The 22,168-nt window shown below is 42.8% G+C and overlaps 1 protein-coding gene across 9 annotated transcripts in view; it reads right to left on the bottom strand.

Moving 5' to 3' along the window:
* The window catches only part of waca (WW domain containing adaptor with coiled-coil a), a 129,614-nt gene that overhangs the window by 3,324 nt on the left and 104,122 nt on the right, over window positions 1-22,168 (bottom strand). For 4 of the 9 annotated variants that reach the window (XM_072576038.1, XM_072576043.1, XM_072576037.1 and 1 more), the window contains 2 exons: window positions 14,700-14,877; window positions 10,058-10,141 (listed from right to left, as the gene is read on the bottom strand). In XM_072576038.1, the coding sequence (XP_072432139.1) occupies window positions 10,058-10,141; window positions 14,700-14,877 (262 nt within the window). The remainder of the gene's footprint in view (window positions 1-10,057; window positions 10,142-14,699; window positions 14,878-22,168) is intronic. The other 5 variants (XM_072576041.1, XM_072576045.1, XM_072576040.1 and 2 more) reach the window with 2 other exon arrangements.

Genomic DNA, 22,168 nt, shown 5'->3' with positions numbered 1-22,168 from the left:
GGAATCTTATCAAATATCGTCAGAAAACCCAAGTACAGAACAATCTAACTTTTAACCTAATTGCCAGTTTATGTTGGATGATTCCATGCTCTCATAAGTGCCCTTATACAAGTTAAACTACTCAACTTAAACCTATGCTCATCTCCTGCTGATTGAATGCATATTGTGACTGTTGCTACCTCGGGATGCTTTCACCACAATCATGTTAAGTAATCCTATCTTGTTTCACACTACCACCTTTAGCACAGACTGCTTCCTGGATGGTTCCAGTACATACTGTTCTGAAAAACGATCACTAAAATATTCCATGAATCCTTATACAGGCTCCCTTTGTTCACCTAATCCTTCATTACAATCGCTGAAAATTTCTAAAAAGTTTCCAATCCATTACTCGGAGACCTGCAACAGAGTCACTCAAGTGACCTCTGGTTTTTAACCAGTTCTCAGCTCTACCTAAATTACTTCAGTTCCAACCTTCTCATTTCCATTTTTCACCACCAGTTGAAGTGCTCTGTCCACATCATTCTCTGCCATCTGGAATCCCACCTTCCTGTCATGAATTTGGATCTCCAGTCGCTTACATTTTCCCTCATGTTTGGTCACGCTTCAACTGTAACTACATATTAATTTATTCCTTGGGGTAAGCGATTTCTCCTATATTTCCACCAAGCCCAAATGCTGTATTAGTTCAAGTATCTGCCGTCTTAGCTTTTTGAGAACTCCACTGCAGGGGGAGGGTGAGAAGACTGATGGAGCGAGGGGAGTGAACTGGACAGAGCCGGGGGGGGGGGGGGGGTAATCTGGGACGGAGCCGGGGGGGGGAGGAAACTAGGACAGAGCAATTTGGGGGGGAATCACTAGGACAGAGCGAGGGGAGTGGAATCTAGGACAGTGTGTGGGAGGGGAAATCTAGGACAGTACGGGTGGCAGGGGGAAATCTAGGACAGAGCGATTTGGGGGATATCTAGGACAGAGCGAGGTGGGGGGGAAATCTAGAACAGAGCGGGTGGGAGGTTGGAATCTAGGACAGCGGGTGGGGAGGGGAAAATCTAGGACAGAGCAGGTTGGGGGTGGAATCTAGGACAGAGCGAGTGGGGGGTGGGGGGGGGGGTGGGCGGAATCTAGGCCAGAACGAGGGGGGTTGGAATCTAGGACAGAGCGAGATTGGGGGGGGGGGGGTGAAATCTAGGACAGAGCGGGTGGGTGGGGAGGAAATCTAGGACCGAGCGGGTGGGTGGGGAAAATCGAAGACAGAGCGGGTGGGCGGGTTGGAATCTAGGACAGAGCGAGGGGGGGGGGGAATCTAGGACAGTGTGAGGAGGGGGGGAAATGTAGGACAGAGCAAGGGGGGGGAGAAAATAGAGGACAGAGTGATTTGGGGGGAAATCTAGGACAGAGCGAGGGGGGGGGAATCTAGGACAGTGAGGAGGGGGGGGAAAATCTAGGACACAGCAAGGGGGGGGGGGGGGAGAGGAGAAAATAGAGGACAGAGTGATTTGGGGGGAAATCTAGGACAGAGCGGGGGGGTGGGGGGCAAATCTAGGACAGACCGATTTGGCGGGAAACTAGGACAGAGCCGGGGGGGGGGGGGTGAAGAGACTAAGACAGAGCGAGGTTGGGGGGGGGGGGGGGGAGGGGAGAGAACTATGTCAGAGCTGGGGGGGGGGCATCTAGGACAGAGTGAGGAGATTGGGGAACTAGGACAGAGCAGGCGGGGGGAGGACTAGGACAGAGCGAGGGGAGGGAATCTAGGCCAGAGCGATTGGGGGGGGTGGGGGGGGAAAATCGAGGAGAGAGTGCATGGAGGGGGGAAATCGAGGAGAGCGCGTGGGGGGGGGATCGAGGAGAGTGCGCGTGGGGGGGGAGAGAAGAGATCGAGGAGAGAGCGCGTGGGGGGGGGGGGGGGGGGGGGAGGGGAAATCAAGAAGAGAGCGCGGGGGAGGGGATCGAGGAGAGAGGGATCTTGGACAGACCGTGGGGGGGAGAATCTAGGACAGAGCGGAGGCGGTAGTCTAGGACTGAGCGAGGGGGGTGGGGGAGGAAAAGAGATCTAGCACAGGGGGTGGGTGGGGGAACTAGGACAGATTGAGGGGGGGAATCTAGGACAGAGTGGGGTGGGGTGGGAAGACTAGGACAGAGCAGGGTGGGGTGGGAAGACTAGGAAGCGTGAGGAGGGGGAAATCTAGGTTGGAGGGGAGGGGGGAACTAGGAAAGAGCGAGGGCGGGGGGGGAGAGAAAGAGTAGACAGAGCGGGGGGTGGGGGAGACCTAGGACAGAGCGGGGGGGGGGGGGGGGGGGGGGGGGGGGGGGGAACTAGGGCAGAGCGAGGGGCAGGGGGAGAATCTAGGACAGAGTGGGGGTGAATCTAGGACAGAGTGGGGGGGGGGAAAACTATGTCAGAGCTGGGGGGGGCATCTAGGACAGAATGAGGAGATGGGTGAACTAGGACAGAGAGGGGGGGAGAATATCGGACAAAGCGAGGGGGGGAATTCTAGGACAGAGCGAGGGGGGGTGGTGGGAATCTAGAACAGAGCGGGGGTGGGGGGGAAAGAAGGAGTCCAGGACAGAGCAGGGGGATGGGGAGTCTCGGGCAAAGCAGTGGGGGTGGGGGGGGAGGTGGGGGTGGGAAATAGAGGAGAGCGGGGGAGGGGGAAAGAAAATCGAGGAGAGAGCGTGGGGGAGGGGATCGAGGAGAGGAAGAGATCTAGAACAGAGCAGGGGCGGTCGTCTAGGACAGAGCAAGGGGGGGATCTAAAACAGAGTGGGGGGGTGGGGGGGAAATCTAGGACTGATCGAGGAGGGGGGGGATCTAGGACAGAGCGGGGGGTGGGCAAGACTAGGACAGAGCCGGGTGGGGTGCGAAGACTAGGACAGCGTGAGGGGGAATCTAGGTTGGAGGGGAACGAGGAAAGAACGAGGGGGGAAGTAGGACAGAGTGGGGTGCGGGGGAGACCCAGGACAGAGCGGGGTGGGGAGACTAGAACAGAGTGAAGGGGGGAGGGAAACTAGGACAGAGCAAGGGGGTGGGGGGGGGGGAAGAATCTACGAGGGGGCGGAACTCGGACAGAACGAGGGGGGTAATCTACGACAGAGCGAGGGGGGGGTGGGGAAGAATCTATGAGGGGGCGGAACTCAGACAGAACGAGGGGGGGAATCTACGACAGAGCGAGGGGGTGGAACCAGGACAGAGTGGGGTGGGGACTAGGACATGGGGGTGGGGGGGGGGGGGGGGGCGGCGCAGAACTAGGACAGAGCAAGGGAAAAAAAGTCATAGTGGGGGTGGGAGAACCACAGAGGGAGACTGAGATAAGCAACCAGCTTCTGGGTGTTTATTGTTGCTTTGTATTTCCCTCATACGTTAAGTTAGGCATATGTTAAGTCGCAGCCAGAGAGAAAAAAAACCATCAGTAAGTTGTTATTCTGCTGAGCTCTTCTGAACCCACAACAGATGGCGCCAATTTTTCAGTAAAATCTAACATGTTGACACATGCAGTTAGCTTCACTTATGTTTTCACAACTCATTGCACATTCACCCTTCCAAAAGCAGTGCCAATTTTCCTCATTTTAGTCCAATCCAAAAAGAAAAAGACGTGGTCTTTTGATAACAATAAACACAGCAACTGATTACAAGCACAGTAACCCAGTAACCTTGCAGCAATATGATCACAACCATGTACTTTAAGGGAGAACCATTGACCAAGACAACAGAAGTATCTCCCTGGCCCTTATTCAGAATAATGCCAAACAATATTTTATGCCCAAAGGGTCAAATAGGGCTTGTCAGAAAATGACACTTCAGACAGTATTGCATCTGCTCTGCATTGGAGACTCAGCATTGACTTTTGTACGCAGATCTCTTTTTTTTCCCCCCAAAGAGGTCAACCCCCCCCCCAACATTTGGATTCAGAGGTTATAGTACCCCCTGCAATTGTCCAACATACTTGACATTCTTGCACATTGTTTGATTGAGAGCAGGGACTGCAGTGTGGATGAATAAAATGACTAATACACTGTGGTGCAGGGAACCATTTCGGGGAGGGGGGGGGGGAAGACGGAAATGAAATGTCCTTCCACAAGGAAACCATACAGTTAAGCTGACTTTGCAGTCTAGAAGTGAGTCCAAAGACTATATTAGTTGGTCAGTGTGAGGGTATCCAGTTGTTGTTTTGCACATGGTAGCAATAATGTAGGTGATACAAAGAAAGAGAGAGAGATTCTATGGAAATTCAATAACTAGGGAGTAAATTAATAAATAGAATCACAAAGTAATAATCGCAATGATACCAGAGCCTCCAATAAATTGAAAAGGGGTATAGAAAATCAGATTTGAAAGTAGATCTCAAATTGGTTTGACAGAAATGGATTTCAGTTCATGGTACCAGTGCTGGGGAAAATGGGAGTTGCATTATTGAGGTTGTCTTCACATGGACACAGTCTCCTAGTGAATCATAAATAATGCAATGGAGAGGGCTTTAAACTAAAATAGCGCTGGGTCATATGACAGGAGATTTTCAAAGTTAAAGACAAAAGACAAGGCAAAAATGCAGGATAATACTTTAGATATTGGTGACCAGAGTATGAAAGGGACAGAGCTACAAAACATTGATGCACACCAAATATGGCCAGAGCATGGAAAAATAGTTTTCAAACGAAGGGGCAAAGTAGGTTTGGGTAAAGGGAGATTTTGAAATCTGAGGAGAAAAGTTGAGACTATTAAGGTGGACAAAAACAAGTTCAGTGTGAACAAAAAAGGACAAAGAGTTTAACAGTAACAGTGAAGAGAGAAAAGTCTATACGTAGACCAGTAGTGGAAAAAACAAACTGAAATCACTTTATATGAACCGAAAGCATTCACAATAATAGACATGAACAAGTGCACTTCTCAAAGTTGTAGGTTGCAACCCCCAGTCAGGAGGCCAACCAATGTCTTGGGCCATAGGCTGCTGTATTTCTCCCACCAAGAGTTAACTGTAAGGCCCCTTTAAATAAAAAAAACAAGCACAGTGTAACTTGCTGATCTTTTCGTTCGGAAAACACCCAATGAGGAACTAAATGCTATTTACTTGAAAACCCAGGTGGATTAAACATCATCATCCCTGTCACTCTCAGGACTCATCATTTTTTCTTTTTCTTCCTCTATCTCTTCCCTAACTCTGCCACTTATCCCAACCACCACACCATTCACCAACACTTGACAAAAATATTCACCAACTTGAACAAGGCTCCGAAGACAGTATATTCCAAACCCATGACCCAAATTACCAACGAAGACAAGAACATCAGATTTACTGTTGGCAAGTTCCTCCCCAAGCCATACATCAACCTTAATCGGAAAGTGTCACTCCTTCACAGTCACGAGGACTAATTCCAAAAACCACCTTTCCAACAGCACCATGGGTATAACTATTACCTAAGGTTTTAGCTGTTCAAAAAGTTCACCATAGAAATTCCTGGAACTTGTAACAAAGGCAATGCAATAGTCGTGTGGAACTTCCCTTAATATTGACTGGGCTAACCAAATGAGAAAAATTGGTCCAGAAGACAATTTTGTAGAAAGTTTTCATGTTTTTCTGAACCACAAATGTTATGGAATAAACTAAGATGAAGATACTTTAGGCCAAATTTGTTCAATGAGACAGGGTGAATTAGCAATATTAAGAGTAAAAATCTACTGGGAAACAATGATATAAAACAACTGAATTCCACAATGTTAAAAGTTGCATTTCTTGAATTGCAAGCAGGAACCATAAACTTGAAGAATGCCAGCAGCATGAGTAAACAGATAATAAGATATGGCAGTAAACAAACCATAGCAGTAACATTTAAAGAAATCATTTGAAATACTCAAAGAGAATATATTCCAATGAAAAACAGAGACAAAGCAAAAAGATCCACCTACGACTTGATACTATTGAAAGATTTCATAAAAATGAAAAACGTTTAGAAGAGTGAAGAATAATAGCAAGTCTAAGGATTAGGAGCATTTTAAAAACCAAACGGCCATCAAAAAGTTGATAGATAGGGAAACGAAACAAAACAAAAAAGGAAATTTCACAAGGAATACAAAACAGATTTTTTAAAAAATAGCTAGAGTTAACATAAGTCTCTTAAACAAGAAAAATTATCAACGGTAGGGGAGACACACGAAGCAATGTCCACCTTTGCAGCAGAAGACAAAGGTTACATACCAGAAATAGAAAATGATCAGGGACTAATGAAAAAAAAAGTAGCTACTAGGAGAGAAAAAGTACTGGATAAATTCCAGGAATTAAAATCCTAAAAGATGCCAAGAATCTGACAGCCTAAGTCTTAAGGTCCAAAAGGATTGGCCGGCTATGACTTTACAAGATTTCCTAGACTCTGGAAAAGTCTCAGCAGATTGCAAAATGGCAAAGTTACCGTGCTATGCAATTAACAAGACACAGGAATCTGCAGGCCTGTCAGCAGGACAGCAGTCATGTCGAAAGTGAAATCAGGCAGTCTTCAGAATGAACTTAAAAAAAGCATAATATGGTTATAAGTCAACATGGTTTTACAAAAAGAAAACCATTTGATAAATTCTCTCAGAAATTTGTCAATGTGATGAGTGGAGTGGGTAAAAAGGGACTGGTGATTGCAATACACTTGTATTCCAAGAGGTGATAAAGTGACACACCAGAAAGGTTAACACAGAAGGTAAGTGTAGTGTATGGAATAAAAACAAAGACAGACCATAAGACAAAGGAAATAGCAAGAGTAGTTGGAGGCGAGAGCCTACGCCATAACTCAAGAGGATCATGGCTGGTCTGATGACATTCTGAGTATGTACTTTCCTGTCCTTTGCCCATTCCATGATTGATGAAGAAATTATTTACCTCAGCCAGAAATATACACAAGGACTCTGATCTGACAGCTGTCTGTGGCAAGCAGTTTGAAAGGCTCAATCCCCAGAGAGAAGAAATTGCTCCTCATCTCAGTCTTAAAATGGCACCCCCTAATTCTGAGACACTACCCTCTGGTAACAGACTATAAGATAAGGAGAAACATTCTCTCAGTATTTACTCTGTCATACTATTTAAGAATCCTCTATGTTTCAATAAGATCATTTCTCATTCTTCTAAGTTCCAATAGTTAGGATCCCAGCCATCTTAGTCTTTGCTCATAAGACAATTCCTCCATATTGGTTACAAACTTAAAAATCACAACACCAGGTTATAGTCCAACAGGTTTAATTGGAAGCACACTAGCTTTCGGAGCGCCGCTCCTTCATCAGGTGGTTGTAGAGCGGCGCTCCAAAAACTAGCGTGTTTCCAATTAAACCTGTTGGACTATAACCTGGTGTTGTGTGACTTTTAACTTTGTACACCCCCAGTCCAACACCGGCATCTCTAAATCAGGCCTCCATATTGGGAAGATCCACGTGAACCTTCACTGAACTACCTCCAATAAAATAATATCTTGCCTTAATTAAGAGGACGAAAATGCTCTTAGTACTCCAGATGTGGTTTCACTACTGTACAATTGCAGAATGACTCTCCAAACTTCAAATTCTATCAGCTGCGGTGGGATTTGAACCTGACTCCCAGAACATTTGCTGACTTTCTGAATTAATAGTCCAGTGATAATACCAAAAAGGCTATCACCTCCTCATCATCTTTTCTCTCCACTGAGGTTGTCAGACCAGCTGAGTTTCTCCATACTTCAAGAAAATCAGATTTTCTGAATGAAGGGCCAACATGTGAACAGTGCCAGGGACCTAGGTTCAATTGGAGCAACTGTCTGTGTGGTGTTTACACATTCTCCCTGTATCTGCGTGGGTTTCCTCCAGATGCTCCAGTTTCCTCCCACTGTCTAAAGATGTAGAAACTAGGTGAATTAGCCACAAGAAATGCAGGGTTACATGGTAAGGGTGTGCGTTTGGGTGGGATGCTCTTCGGAAGGTCGGTGTGGACCCAATGGCTACTTCCATGCTGAGGATTTTACAAACATTCTAGTCGCCTACCTGATCACATGCTGCACCTGGATTGTAGCTTTGTGTTTTGTGTACAAGCACCTCCAAATCCCTTTGTGTTGCAGCTTTCAGTAGCTTTTCTCCATTTAAATATTCTGTTCTTTTGTTGTCCCTTCCAAAACAAGCAACTTGTCATTTTCCCACATGACACTCCATTTGTTAACTTTTTGCCCACTAACTTAACCTATCAACATCTCTCTGTAAAACGTTTGCATCCCTGTCGCAACCTAGCTTTTCAGCTATTTTTGTGTCATTTCAATTCTGCCTACAGTACATTTGCTTCCTTTAAGTCACTAATATAGAGTGTAAATAGTTGCAGTCCCCGCACTGATCCCTGTGGAACCCCACTGGTTTGCAAGTTGCCAAACTGAATAAAAACATCTCATCCCAACAAGCTGTTTCCTGCCCATCAGTCAATTCTCTATATCAATGTATCACCTCCAACACCACAAGCTTTTATTTTATGACTTAGCTTTTGAAAGGTACTTTATCAAATATAACGTATCTACTGGTTCCCCTCTATCCACACTGGTTGAGACTTTTTCAAAGAACTCAATCAGATAAGAGTTCCCCCCTTTCATGAAGTCATGTTGATTTCCCAAATATGCCGCTATTACTTGTTTCACAATTGATTCCAATATCTGTTCAACAATAGATGGCAACTCACCTACTGTTACCTTTTGCCTCCATTTTTGAAAGAGTGAGACACATTGGCAATTTTCCAATCCGCCAGTGCTGCTCCAGAGTCCAAGGACTTTTAGAAAATTAGAACCAATTCATTCACTATTTCTGTAGCTACTTATTTTAGGATCCTAGGATGCAAGCTAACAGGGGAGGGGATTTGTGTCTGTAACCTCTTTACTTTGCCTAATACTACTTCCCTAGTGAATATATTTAATTCCTCCTCCCGTAGTCTTTAATATTAATGGGATGTACAAACTATCTTTCACCCTAAAGACTGATGCAAAATATCTGTTTAACATTTCTACCATTTCCTTGTTCACCACAACTACCTCGTCAGATTGATTTTCTAAAATGATAGAGAAATTCAGCTGGTCCGGCAGTCTCAATGGAGAAAAAAGGCAATTAGGAGGTGGTAGCCTATTGGTATTATCATTAGACTATTAATCCAGAAATCCAGCAAATGTTCTGGGAACCAGGTTCAAATCCCACCACAGCTGATGGAATTTGTATTCAATAAAGAAAATCTGAAATTAAGAATCTACTCATGACCATGAAACTGCTGTCAATTTTTGGAAACCCATCTGATTCACTAATCACCTTCAGGGAAGGAAATCTACCATCCTCTCCTGGCTTGGTTTACATGACTGGACCCACAGCAATGATGTCTACTCTCAACTGCCCTCTGAAATGGCCTAGCAAGCCACTCAGTTCAAGGGCAGCTTGGGACAGACAATAAATGTGGCCTGCCAGCTGTGTCTATGTTTCACGAAGGAATGAAAACAAGAAATGGTTAATGGTGGAGTCCAATATCATTGTTCTTCAAAATTGCCCATGGCATTGGGATAATACATTAGCACAGACAGAGAATTCGGAGAAATGAAGGAAGGAAGATAGCAGATTGTAACTGTGAAGTAAAGCAGGATTTTGCACAGGAACTTGAGCGATATTCATGAATTAGATAAGTAACAGTAATGTATCCAAGCTTGCTCACAACACAAAGCTAAGTGGGAATGCAAATTGAGAGAAGGGCACAAACAAATTACACAGGTACAGACAGTTTTTGTGGTTGGGCAACAATGTGAGAGATCGAGAGATTATTCACTTTGGTCCCAAGAATATAAAAGCAGAATTTAAAAATAAAAGGTGCAGAACTTCTAAATGCTTCTGATCAGAGAACTGGATACACTCAAACTGGAACAAAAAAAGGTTAGCATGCAGATACAGCATACAATTAGAAAGGCAACTGGCATTCTAGCTTTAATTGTAAGCAGATTAGAGTACAAGTATAAAGAAGTCTTGCTACAACTGTAGAGAGTCTGTTGAGAATACACATGGACGAATGCCTGCAATTATGATCCCATATTTAAGGAAGTATACACTTACACTGGAAGCAGTACAGCATAGATTCACCAGATTGGTCCATGGGATGACAGGGATGTCCCAATGATGACGGGCTGAATAAACTGGCTTCGTTTAGAAGAAGATTATCATTTGGGACCAAAATGAGAAAAGTGTGTCATCACTTAAAAGATCATGAACCTTTGGAATTATCTGTTGAATGGCTGTGGATATACTATAATTGAATATATTCAAGGCTGAAATATATAGTATTTCGGTCTCTCAATCAAAGGATATGCTGAGCCTGCAGCTACATGGACTTTAAGCCCAAGAGCAGCCACTATTATACCAAACTGTAGAGCAAGCTGATGGGCTATTTAGGCTGCTCTGATCCTAAATACAGTGCACAATCTCCCACTGATGCTTCCTGAAACTTTGACCAGAGTGCTGGATTTCACAGGTGATTTTACTTAATTGATATTTAAATTGAGTATTATATAGCTGTAAAAATAAAATGGTACATTGTATGGATAGGAAATGTCCTGGCAAATAGCATGACAAAGCTCACCCAAGTAAAATATGCTCCAGGAGTATTCATACAATCAGCAAAATGAGTCTGCAACAATGGCATTAAGCAGCATCTGTCAACTAACAACCTGCTCATTAACACTCAGCTTGGGTTCCAGCAGGATCACACTACTCCAGATCTTACAGCTTTCATAGAATCATTGAGGTCTACAGTACAGAAAAAAGGCCCAATGGCCCATTAAGTCTGCACCAATCAAAAATGTTGATACCTTCATTATTTCATTTTTCTTGATTTTTAGTTGAAACAGAGAGTTGAAGTTAAAATTTGACCTCAGAGCAGCAGCTTGCTTTTAGGAAGGAAGAGACAACAAACAATGTTTGCTTATGGGAATTGACCTGAAAGGATAACTGAAGGTCCATTATGGTCTTAAGAACATGATGGGTAATTCAATACCAAGATGTTCTAGGCTCACAACAGGCAGCTGGTTGGATGCAGAATGGATCAACCTTGGGCAGAGTAGTGCTGGCCAGCCAATCTCACAGAATATTGAAAAGGAAACCACAAGTTGAACTGGTTTCTTCTGTGTTTTGGGCAGAAGGCAGCATGGCTGTGAAAGCTGCTGAACAAGGTTTTGGTTGCTCTCCATTTATCAAACTATTGGAAGTTCTGAGCAAAGAACCCAGGTCTGTGATACAAGAGGAAAAAATCTGTGGAAGCTGCATTGACCGGCAACTTTGAAATTCAGGTAAGATATACAGTCCTATGTGCCTGTGAACAACATTATCTCAGGAGGGCAAGAAGATAGCTAGCAAACATTCAAAAATGCTTAAGTGAACTGACCAGTTACAGCTTTTACCTTCTTTTACTCCTTATCTGTATTTGTCTGAGAGCATGTGTGAGGGCCACGATCAAAGATGATTAGGTTGAAATCATATACGTTAATTACCTTGCTGCTTTACTGTAACTTTTGTAGAGCAAAGTTATGTTATTAATTTCTGTTTAAGCTACAAAGTTGGTGTCTGATGTCCGTTATTCACAAAGTCTGGTTTGGAACAACAGAAATTTTGAGGAACGCTATTTTAATTTTACTGTGTTTTGCAATCCAGTGTTTGCAAGTCTTATTTGGTCTGGCTTGCTGTCCCTGTCATATAAAACAACCACCTAACCATTCTAATCCCATTATCTACTCTAATTCTACACTTGCCCCATACCCTTGTATACCTTGTCATCGCAATCATGATTTGGAGATGCCGGTGTTGGACTGGGGCGTACAAAGTTAAAAAATCACACAGCAGCAGGTTATAGTCCAACAGGTTTATTTGGAAGCACTAGCTTTTGGAACACAGCTCCTTCATCGGACGATTGTGGAGAATAAGAGTGTAAGACACAGAATTTTAAGCAAACGTTTACAGTGTGATATAACTGAAATTATAAATTGAAAAAGACCTGGATTGTTTGTTAAATCTCTCACCTTTTAGAATGAACACGTTGGTTTCAGTTCTTTCATATATAAATTTAAAAATTTTGCATAAGTTACTTTCTCAAGTGCACTTTAACAACTGGCGTTATGTCGGCCCAAATAATGTATTGAAGATGTTAGCTCCCTGTGTGAGACAGTCTGTGCCACATTGGTCAGACTGATTTTAATCTAAAAAAACGGATTTAAAGAATCGTAGATGGATTCATACATTTTACTCTGCTCAAAAACTGCAATTGTGCAAGTATGAACTCACCCCACAAACACATGTGTATGTGTGCGCCTATGGACGGGCAGGAACACTTCAGCAGTCCGGGACATTCAACCTCCTCGGACCTTTGGGACACCGTCCTCCAAGGCGGACTTTGGGACAGGCGACAACAAAAAGTGGCTGCGCAGAGGCTGATAGACAAGTTCGGTACCCATGAGAATGGACATACATATACACACACTCACGCAGACCCTTCTCATACAATCCCACACACTTAAACCCCTTTACACTCTCACATATTCACATGCCCTCTCACAGACACTCAAAGCCTCCCATCACTCTCATACAAACATAAAAGTGTGTGGAGTGAAGTTGTATTTGCAGAATTACATGTTACTTTGCTCAAATACTGCATGAATTCATGTCAGATTCTTCAAATCCTTTTTTTAGATTAGAATCAGTCAAAACATTATGACACATACAGCCTCACAGAGGGAGCAAACTCCTTCAATACATTATCTGGGCTGACATGATACCAATTGTTAAAGTTCACTTGAGAATGTCACTTTTAAAGTTAGTTTTGCGATTTACATACGGAAGAACTGAAACCAACATCATCATTCTATAAAAATGAGACTTAACAATCTGGATCTTTTGGGGCGGCACGGTGGCTCAGTAGTTAGCACTGCTGCCTCACTGCAGCAGGGTCCCAGGTTCGATTCCAGCCTCGGGTGACTGCCAGTGTGGGTTTCCTCGGGTATTCCGGTTTCCTCCCACAGTCCAAAGATGTGCAGGTTAGGTGAATTGGCCATGCTAAATTGCCCATAGTATTAGGTGCATTAGTCAGAGCAAAGTGGGTCTGGGTGGTTTACTCTTTGGAGGGTCAGTGTGGACTGGTTGGGCCGAAGAGCCTGCTTCCACACTCCATGTATTCTAATCTAATTTTTCAATATATCATTTCAGCGACATCACACAGTAAACATTTGCTACAAATTCTGTGTCTTACAATCATATACTCCACAACCACCTGATAAAGGAGCAGCACTCAGAAACCTGTTGAACTATAACCTGGTGTTGAGAGATTTTTAACTTTGTCATTGCAAGTGCACACCTGAATACTTTTTAAATGTTATGAGGTTCTCTGCCTCTCCTCTCCTTATCGGTAGTGAGTTCTAGATTCCCAAGTGGGTGAACGAAAATCTTCCTTGCACCCTCTCTAAACCTACCTGAAATCTATGCCCTGGTCTGTGATACTTCCACCATGGAGAAAAATTTCTTCCTATACACCCTGTCCATGCCCCCGAATTTTATATAGCTCAATAAACTCTCCAGCCAAGCCAACATTCTGGTTAATCTCCTCTGCACCCTTTCCAGTGCAATCACATCCCTCCTACACTGTGCACACAACCTAGTTGTGCCTAACTAACTTATTATACAATTCTAGCATCAGTTCCCTGCTCTTAAACTCTATGCCTCAGCTAATAAAGACAAGTATCCATATTACTTCTTAATCACTTTTATTTACCTGTCCAAGTACCACTGACCGTTGGTGCTTCCTAGGGTCCTACCATTCATCATATACTCCATTGCCTTGTTTACCTTGCTCAAGTGCACCACCTCACATTTAATGTTCTGATCCAGATTTGCAAGAAAGAGCTAAATAACTGGAATTTGATGACAAAAGACATTTAGCAAAACTGTGATCCAAAGAGGAAAAAAAATAATTTAACCCTCAACAAACTCATCCCTGATTTGTATGACAACTCCATTGTTTTGCCTTGGCTCCACATTCCTTGAATTTCAAGGGATCACAAAAAACACAGTAGTTTCAGCTTTAAACTTATTCAGCATATTTGTAAATATTTTTTAATGGAAACTTCAGATGGTTAATTTGTTCAATGGTGGAAGACTTTAAAGTTCCCTAAGTTTCAGGTGCAGAAGACACCTTTAAAACTTCACTGCATTACTAGCATCACATTTGTCCCATGCTCACTGTCTGAATTTGACAGAGCTGAATGGCTGTTAAGAATACTGTACTGAAACATCATAATACCACTTCCTCCAGTTCAGCAACTACAAAATAAGAAAACGTTGAATTTGCACAGCCACTAAATTCATTGTACTTAGCACAACCGAGTTATAATGTTGCTAAAACCAAACCCATTGCAATTAAAAATTATGCTTCAGTACCAAGGTAAAACATCAGCATATTGTGACAAGACATTGGAAAATCTAGTTACCAGCTGAGGTGGTTAATCCAACTTAAAGCGATTTATACAGTCATTCATTTTAGTCTACAACTTGGTTACATAACTGAAATTATCCTGAGAAAATAGCTGCCAGTAGGACAAATGATTAGAATAAATAGAAATCAAAGAAATCTCAAAACTCCAAAATGTCAACATCCTTAAATCAGCTCCTAATAATGCAATATAAATATAATTCAAAACAAACAGAGCTATGCACTTACTTGCTTTTCCGCATGATCAGCAGGCCAACCTTGAACATGTTTTATAAGAGTTTCATTGAAGTGCGCTGCTAGTGTCGGCGTCAATGAACACGACGAACGTGCAGATGTTGTTGACGGTACTGAAGACGCGCTGTTACTTGCAATGTGATTTGGACTTGGTGATGGACTTCTCTGGCTGCTGCAAAAGTTTTAATAATTATGGTTCACAAATTTTATAAAACTTTCAAATATTATTTAATATCATTTAAATTGAGAACACATTACCAAATTCTCGCTTTCAAATTTAGTCACATTAAAATTTGCGGATGATATCCTTTAAAAGTATCCTTTTCCTTTAAAAGTATTACATCATAACAATATAAATGATTGTCTGTCAGAGGGTAAATCCAATGTTTGCACTTTCAGTCTTGAAAGAGAACACAAAGAAAATGTTAATGCTAGGGCTCAATGGTAGCCCACATACGCCAGAAAAACGTTTAACTCCCTCTTCCAAGGCTAGAGTCTTAAAGAAGTCATCTCCTAAACCGATTATTACTCCAGTATCAATGACAAAGAAGACATTAAACGCATTTGTCTTTTCGGGTCACGTAAAGATAAAACAGCACATCTTCAAGGGAAGATGCTTGTGTTGTCCTGACCTGTATTTATCAGTTTTCACCATATACATTGTCTTTACCACATTGCTGATCATGGGATCTTTGTATGGCGCCCCACAGCTTTTCTGCGGCACCTTATCAAAGGCCTTCTGGAAATCCAGACATTGTACATCGACAGGATTCCCATTATCAATACTATTTGCTATATCTTCAAAAAACTCTAGCAAATTAGTCAAACATGATTTATTCTTCATAAAACCACAACAGATTGTATTTTGACTTTCTCAATGTTTTGTCGATATTTCCTTAATAATGCATTCTAACAATTTCCCAACAAATCAAACTGGCCTGCTTTCTGGTTCTCTCCCTTTTTAAATTAAGGTCATTATATTAGCATTTTTCCAATCCATTGGAACCTTTACTACATTCAGGAAATTTTGGAATACTGGAACCAGTGGATCCACTACCTCTGCTGTCACTTTAATTTAAGACCCCAAGATGTTTGCCATCAGGCCCTGGGAACATGTCTGCTTTCAATCCCAGTAGCTTTCTCAGTGCATTTTCCCTAGTGATGATTGTGCAAAGGCCTTCCCGTTCAATAACCTCTGCATTACTGGTTAGTATTACGATGCTAATAGTTTCCTCCATCATAAAAACTGATTTAGTGACTTTACCATTTCTGTGCTCACCACTGCCAATTCCCCAGTCTCATCCTCTAAGGGATCAACACTCACTTTAGCTATTCTCTTTAGTGCAGTCAAGGTGCTCAGGGCATTCACAGGAATGTAAAGAATTCAAAATGACACAAGTAATGCGAGAGATCAAAACAGCACATATTTAACAGATCAGACCCTCTGGAAGGTGCACAGATCTCCCAATGGGTGAAAGTAAATACTATGAATGCTGAAAATATTAATTTAAAAAAGTACTGGGAAAACTCTGTCTGGAAGTATTTGCTGAATGAGAAACTTTCATGGAGAGCTTGAAGATGGTGGTGCTCTCATGTCTGTGTTACCCATGTCCTTCCAGATTATAGTGGTCACGGATTTGGAAGATGCTGTCAGAGAATGTTTGGTGAATTTCCGCAGTGCATCTTGTCGATGCTATACACTGTTGCTAACGAGCATTGGTGCTGGAGTGAATGAATGTTTGTGGATGTGGATTGCTTTGTCCTGGATGGTGTCAGATGTCTTGAGTGCTATTGGAGCTGTATTCATCCAGGCAAGTAGTGAGCGTTTCATCAAAAGCCTCACTTACGCCTTGTTCATGGTGGGCAGACTTTGTAGAGTCAGGGGGAAGAGTTACTTGCATCAAATTCCTAGCTTCTGTCCTGCTTTTGTAGCCACTATAGTCATACAGCAAATTCAGTTGAGTTTGTTCAATCATAATCCCTACTAAGTTGTTGGTGAGGCATACAGTAATGCCAACACCACCGATTTTCAAGGGACTGTGGTTAGATTCTCTGTTGGTGATGATTATTACCTGGCGTTTGTGCGGTGCAAATCATACTGTTCACTTGTAGCCTTAGCCTGGATATTGTCTAGGTCATGGCCTTTGCCCGAAACGTCGATTTCGCTGCTCGTTGGATGCTGCCTGAACTGCTGTGCTCTTCCAGCACCACTAATCCAGTATTTGCTTTCCCGCATCTGCAGTTATTGTTTTTACCACCATGCTACATTTGAACTTGGACTGCTTCTGCATCAGAGTTGTGAATAGTGTTGAACATTGTGCAATCATCACAGAAACTCGCCACTTCTGACCTTATGGCAGAGGAAAGGTAATTGATGAAGCAGCTTTTCATTGAAGGTTGGCAAAGGATACTATAATGAGGAATGTCTGCTGAAATGTCCAGATGACTGACCTCCAACAATAACAAACATCTTGCTTGGTGCCAAGTGTGGAGTCGAACCAGCAGAGTTTCACTCCCACCTCCATCACCCGCCCCATCCCTCCCCAAACTTACATGGATGCCACGTTTGCTGTCCTTGATACCAAACTGTGTCAAGTGCTGCCTTGATGTCAAAGGCACTCACTTCTATTTCTGGTTATTTTGTCCACATCTGAACCAAGGCTGCAATGAGCGTATGGGCCAAGTGGCCGAAGCAGAACCCAAACTGGGTATCATGTGAAGCAAATACTGCTTGATAACACTGTTGATAGCACTTTCAATCACTTTACTGATGGTCAAAACTAAAACTTGCAACAATTATGGAAAAGGATATGTTTTACAAAGAAGTTCAAGTTGTTAAATGGAGCAAAGTAAATTTTAAGGATATGAAACAAGAATTTTCAAAAGCTAATTGCAGTAGACTGATTGCGGGTAAAGGGATGACTGACAAATGGGAGGCCTTCCGAAGTGTGATAATGAGAGTTCAGAGGCATGTTGTTTCTACTGGAGTGAAAGAAAGGATGGTAGGATTAGGAAACAATGGATGAAGAAAGATGTTGAGGTTCCAATCAAAAATGAAAAAGAATCATGTATCAGATACATATAATCGAGATCAACTGAATTTCCTCAAGGGTATAAAGAGTGTAGCGGCATTCTTAAAGAGGAAATCAGGAACACAGAGGGGATACAAGATAGCCTTGGCAGATAAAGTTAAAGATAATACAAAAAGATTCGACAAATACATCAACCACAACAGTGCAGCTAGAGAGAGTAGGACCCCTTAAAGATCAATGAAGTAGTTTTCATGCTGAACCTCAGGAGATGGGAGAGATACTAAATTAATATTTCACATCGGTTTTTACTGCTGAGAAAGAAATGGGAGGCGAGAAAACACAGGAAATTAATATCAATGTTTTCAAAATAGTTCACATTTTAGAAAAGGAAGTGCTGGAGGTCTTAAAAAACATAAAAGGGTCTGATCAAGTGCATCCCAGGACATGGTGGAAAGTCAGGGAGGAAATTGCAGGATCCCGAGCAGAAATATTTCTACCAATGTACTAGAGAACTGGAGGGTGGCTAACAATGTGGCATTGTTGAAGAAAGGCTGTAAGAGGAAGCCTGGAAACTAAGTCCCGTGAGCCTGTTACACAAGTTATTGGAGGTGATTCTGAAAGACAGGATTTACATGCATTTGGAGAAGCAGGACTGATTAGAGACAGTCAGCATAGTTTTGTGCGAGGGAAATCATGCCTCACAAACTCGATTGAGTTTTTTAAATGGAGAAACCAAAAAGATTTGATATGGACAAGACATTGTTTACTTGGACTTTAGCAAAGCCTTTGACAAGGTTCGAAATAAGAAGCTGATGAATAAAGTTAGATCATATGGGATTCAGGGTGGGCTCACCAACTGGACACAGAATTGGCTTAATGGGAGGAGACAGAGGGTAGTAGTGGTGGTGAGTTGTTATTTAGACTGGAGGCCTGTGACCAGCGGTCTTCCACATCGGATCGGTGCTGGGCCAACATTTGTTTGTCATTTTTATAAAAATGATTTGGATGAGAATATCGGAGGCATGGTTAGTAAATTTGCAGTTGACCCCAAAATTGGTGGTACAGTGGACAGTGAAGAGGCTTTTCTAAGATTACAAATAGATCCTGATCAATTGGTTCAATGGGCTGTGGTCTGACGACGGAGCTTAATTTGGATAAATATGACATACAGCATTGTGGGGAAACAAACAAAAGGTGGGACTTACACAATTAAGAGCAGGACCCTGGCTAGTTCTGTAAAACACAGACTCGGGGGCTTCAAGTAGATAATTCTTTGAAATTTGCACCACAGGTAGACAGGGTAGTTAAACTATTTTGCATGTTTGCCTTCATTTCTCAGACCTTTGGGTACAGGAGTGTGGATATTATGTTGAGGTTGTACAGCAGTTCTGGTTGCCCTGTTATTGGAAGGATATTATTAAGCTGGATAGGGTTCAGAAAAGATTTAACAAGATGCTGCCAGGAATGAAGGGTTTGAGAAATAAAAATAGACTGGAAAGGCTTTTTCACTGAAGGTTGAGGGGTGACCTCATTGAGGTTTGTAAAATCATTAGGGACATAGATCTGGTTAATGACAAGGGTCCTTTCCCTTGGGTGGCAAGAGTTCAAAACTAGGGGGGCACATTTTTAAAGGCGAGAGGAGAAAGATTTAAAAAGGATGCGAGGGGCAACGTTTTTTATTTAAAACACAGTGGTTCATGTGTGGAATGAACTTTCAGACCAAGTGGTGGATGCATTTGGATAACTTCATGAGTAGGAAAGGCTCGGAGGGATATGGGCCAAATCAGGGTGGCACTAATTTAGTTTGGGAATATGGTCGGCATGGACTGGTTGGACTAAAGGGTCTATTTCCACTCTGTATGACTAAGATTGATGGGGAGGTAACTGGCCATGTTCGATCTGTCCTGCTTTTTGTACACAAGACGCATGTTGGCAATTTCCAGATGTCGGGCAAATATAAACACTGGAGCTGCACTGGAACAGTTTGGCTAGGGGCCCAGCAAGTTCTGAATCACATATCTTCAGTACAGCAACCAGAATGCGGTCAGGGCTCACGGCTTTTGCAGTACCCAGTGTTCCCAGCTGTTCCCTGACATCATGTGGAGTGAATCAAATTGGCTGAAGACTGACATCTGTGGAGGAGGCAGAGATGGATAGTCAGACTGCACCTTTGACTAAAAGATTGTTGCTAAGTACTTCAATCTCAGTTTGCCAATGATGTGCTGGGCTCCCCCATCACTGATGTTAGGGACCTTTGTGGAGTTCTGCAGTGAGTTGTTGAACTGTCCATCAGCATTCATGACCAGATATGGCAAATCTGATCTATTGGCTCTGGAATGCTAAGCTGTGTCTATCACTTACTGCTTACGCTGTGTGGTACACACGTAGCCCTGTTTTATCGTTCCATCAGGCTGACACCTTACGCTGCTCGTGGAATTTCCTCCTGCACACTTCATTGAACGAAGATTGAACCTGGCATAATCGTAATCATAGAACATGAGGTTGCAATTGTGTTGCTGTACCATTCTGGTGTTGTTGATGGCTCATGATGTCTCACGAACGCCCAGGCTTCAATTGCTAGATCTGTGATAATGCCACACGACACAATACAAGGTATTTTCAACGTGAAAGGCATGATTACATCTTCACAAGAATGGATGGTCACTCTTACTAATAGTATAATGGATTGAAGCACCTGCAGAAGACAGATGAGATAAATTGCGTTTTCTGCTTACACGTCCAGCAGACCCAGCCCATCAGCAATGTCCTTCAGAATCACAAAATCTCTAAATTGCAGAAAGAGTTGGAGCCATGGAAATGACCATTCTCAATGATGCCAGGTCACAGCTTGAATGAAGAAGACAGGGTTAAGATCCTGCGAGTGCTAAGTCGATGAACCATTGTGGCTTCCTCTCAACATCCCAAACATCGTATAAATTAGTTTTTAAACTTAACAGACTCTTAACATTTCTTACCAAGAAACAGATGAGCTGAACAGATACAACAAAGGCTATGGGCCACAATAAAATCTTTGTCGCAGCAGTGAGGCCTTACGCTCCACAATTAGCTGCATCTACAGCCAAGCAATTTCAGTAGAGCTGCCATATTAGCATCAATCCAAGAAAAACTGCCCAGCTATGTGCTGAAAAATGTGTTGCTGGAAAAGCGCAACAGGTCAGACAGCATCCAAGGAGCAGGAGAATCGACGTTTCGGGAATATCCCAAGGCTTATGCCCGAAACGTCAATTCTCCTGCTTCTTGGATGCTGCCTGACCTGCTGTGCTTTTCCAGCAACACATTTTTCAGCTTTATCTCCAGCATCTGCAGTCCTCACTTTCTCCCAGATATGTGCTGCCCACAATAGGAATAGGAATAAGCCACTTAGACCCTCAAGCCAACTCTACCGTTCTGGACATTTATTTCTGCAATGCTGGACATTTTATTTCTCTATTTTTGAAGATATTGTAAGTAAAAAAGTTGTTCCTAGGTACCTTTGTACCCAAGATGGTGCTGTAAGTAGTGACATAAACTTTTCACTGTACTCATTAAAGTATATGAGGCAACAAAGCTAATTCAATTCAATTCACATTACAGCTACTCTGTGGCCTAACTTCATATACAGAAACAGAAATTGGTGGAAAATCTCAGCAGGTCTGGTACCATCTGTGGAGAGAATCAGAATTAACATTTCAGATCCAGTCATCCTTCTTCAGGATTTTTCTTTTAGTGCCTAATGTCATATATCTGCCTTGGGCCCATATCCCTTGATACTCTGTCGACAATGTTGCCCAATTTTACATTACCAGCAAATTCGGATATTTTAATTTTTATGCAATTATTCAAATTGTTAATGGATATCGTGAATAATTAAGATCCCACACAAATCCCAATAGGACACCAGCACCGGTCACATCCTGCCAACTTCAGTGCTTACCTATTGTCCCACCTCTGTGCTTCCTGTGACTCAACCAATTTCCTATCCATGTCCCTTAATTTGCCCTCAACCCCATGGGCTTCCACCTTAGATATTAGGTTCACGTATGGGACTTGAGCGAAGACCTTCTGGAAGTCTACATGAACAACATGAATTGACTTATTTGTCACCTCTTCAAAAAACTGAGGTTTGTCAGACATGACATACCTTCCATAGAGTCATAGAGATGTACAGCATGGAAACAGACCCTTCGGTCCAATCTGCCCATGCCGGCCAGATATCCCAACCCAATCTAGTCCCACCTGCCAGCACCCGGCCCATATCCCTCCACACCCTTCCTATTCATATATCCATCCAAATGCCTCTTAAATGTTGCAATTGTACCAGCTTCTACCACATCCGGATTAATTGAAAGTCTGAGGTGATCAGTTACTCTATCCTTGATTACAGCAGCCAACATTTTTCCATCACACATCTTCGGCTATCTGAACTATAAT

Source organism: Chiloscyllium punctatum, chromosome 8, assembly GCF_047496795.1.
Source record: "Chiloscyllium punctatum isolate Juve2018m chromosome 8, sChiPun1.3, whole genome shotgun sequence".
Taxonomy (NCBI): Eukaryota; Metazoa; Chordata; class Chondrichthyes; order Orectolobiformes; family Hemiscylliidae; genus Chiloscyllium; species Chiloscyllium punctatum.
Note: the sequence above shows the minus strand (reverse complement) of the source record. Positions and strands in the feature narration are given on the sequence as shown.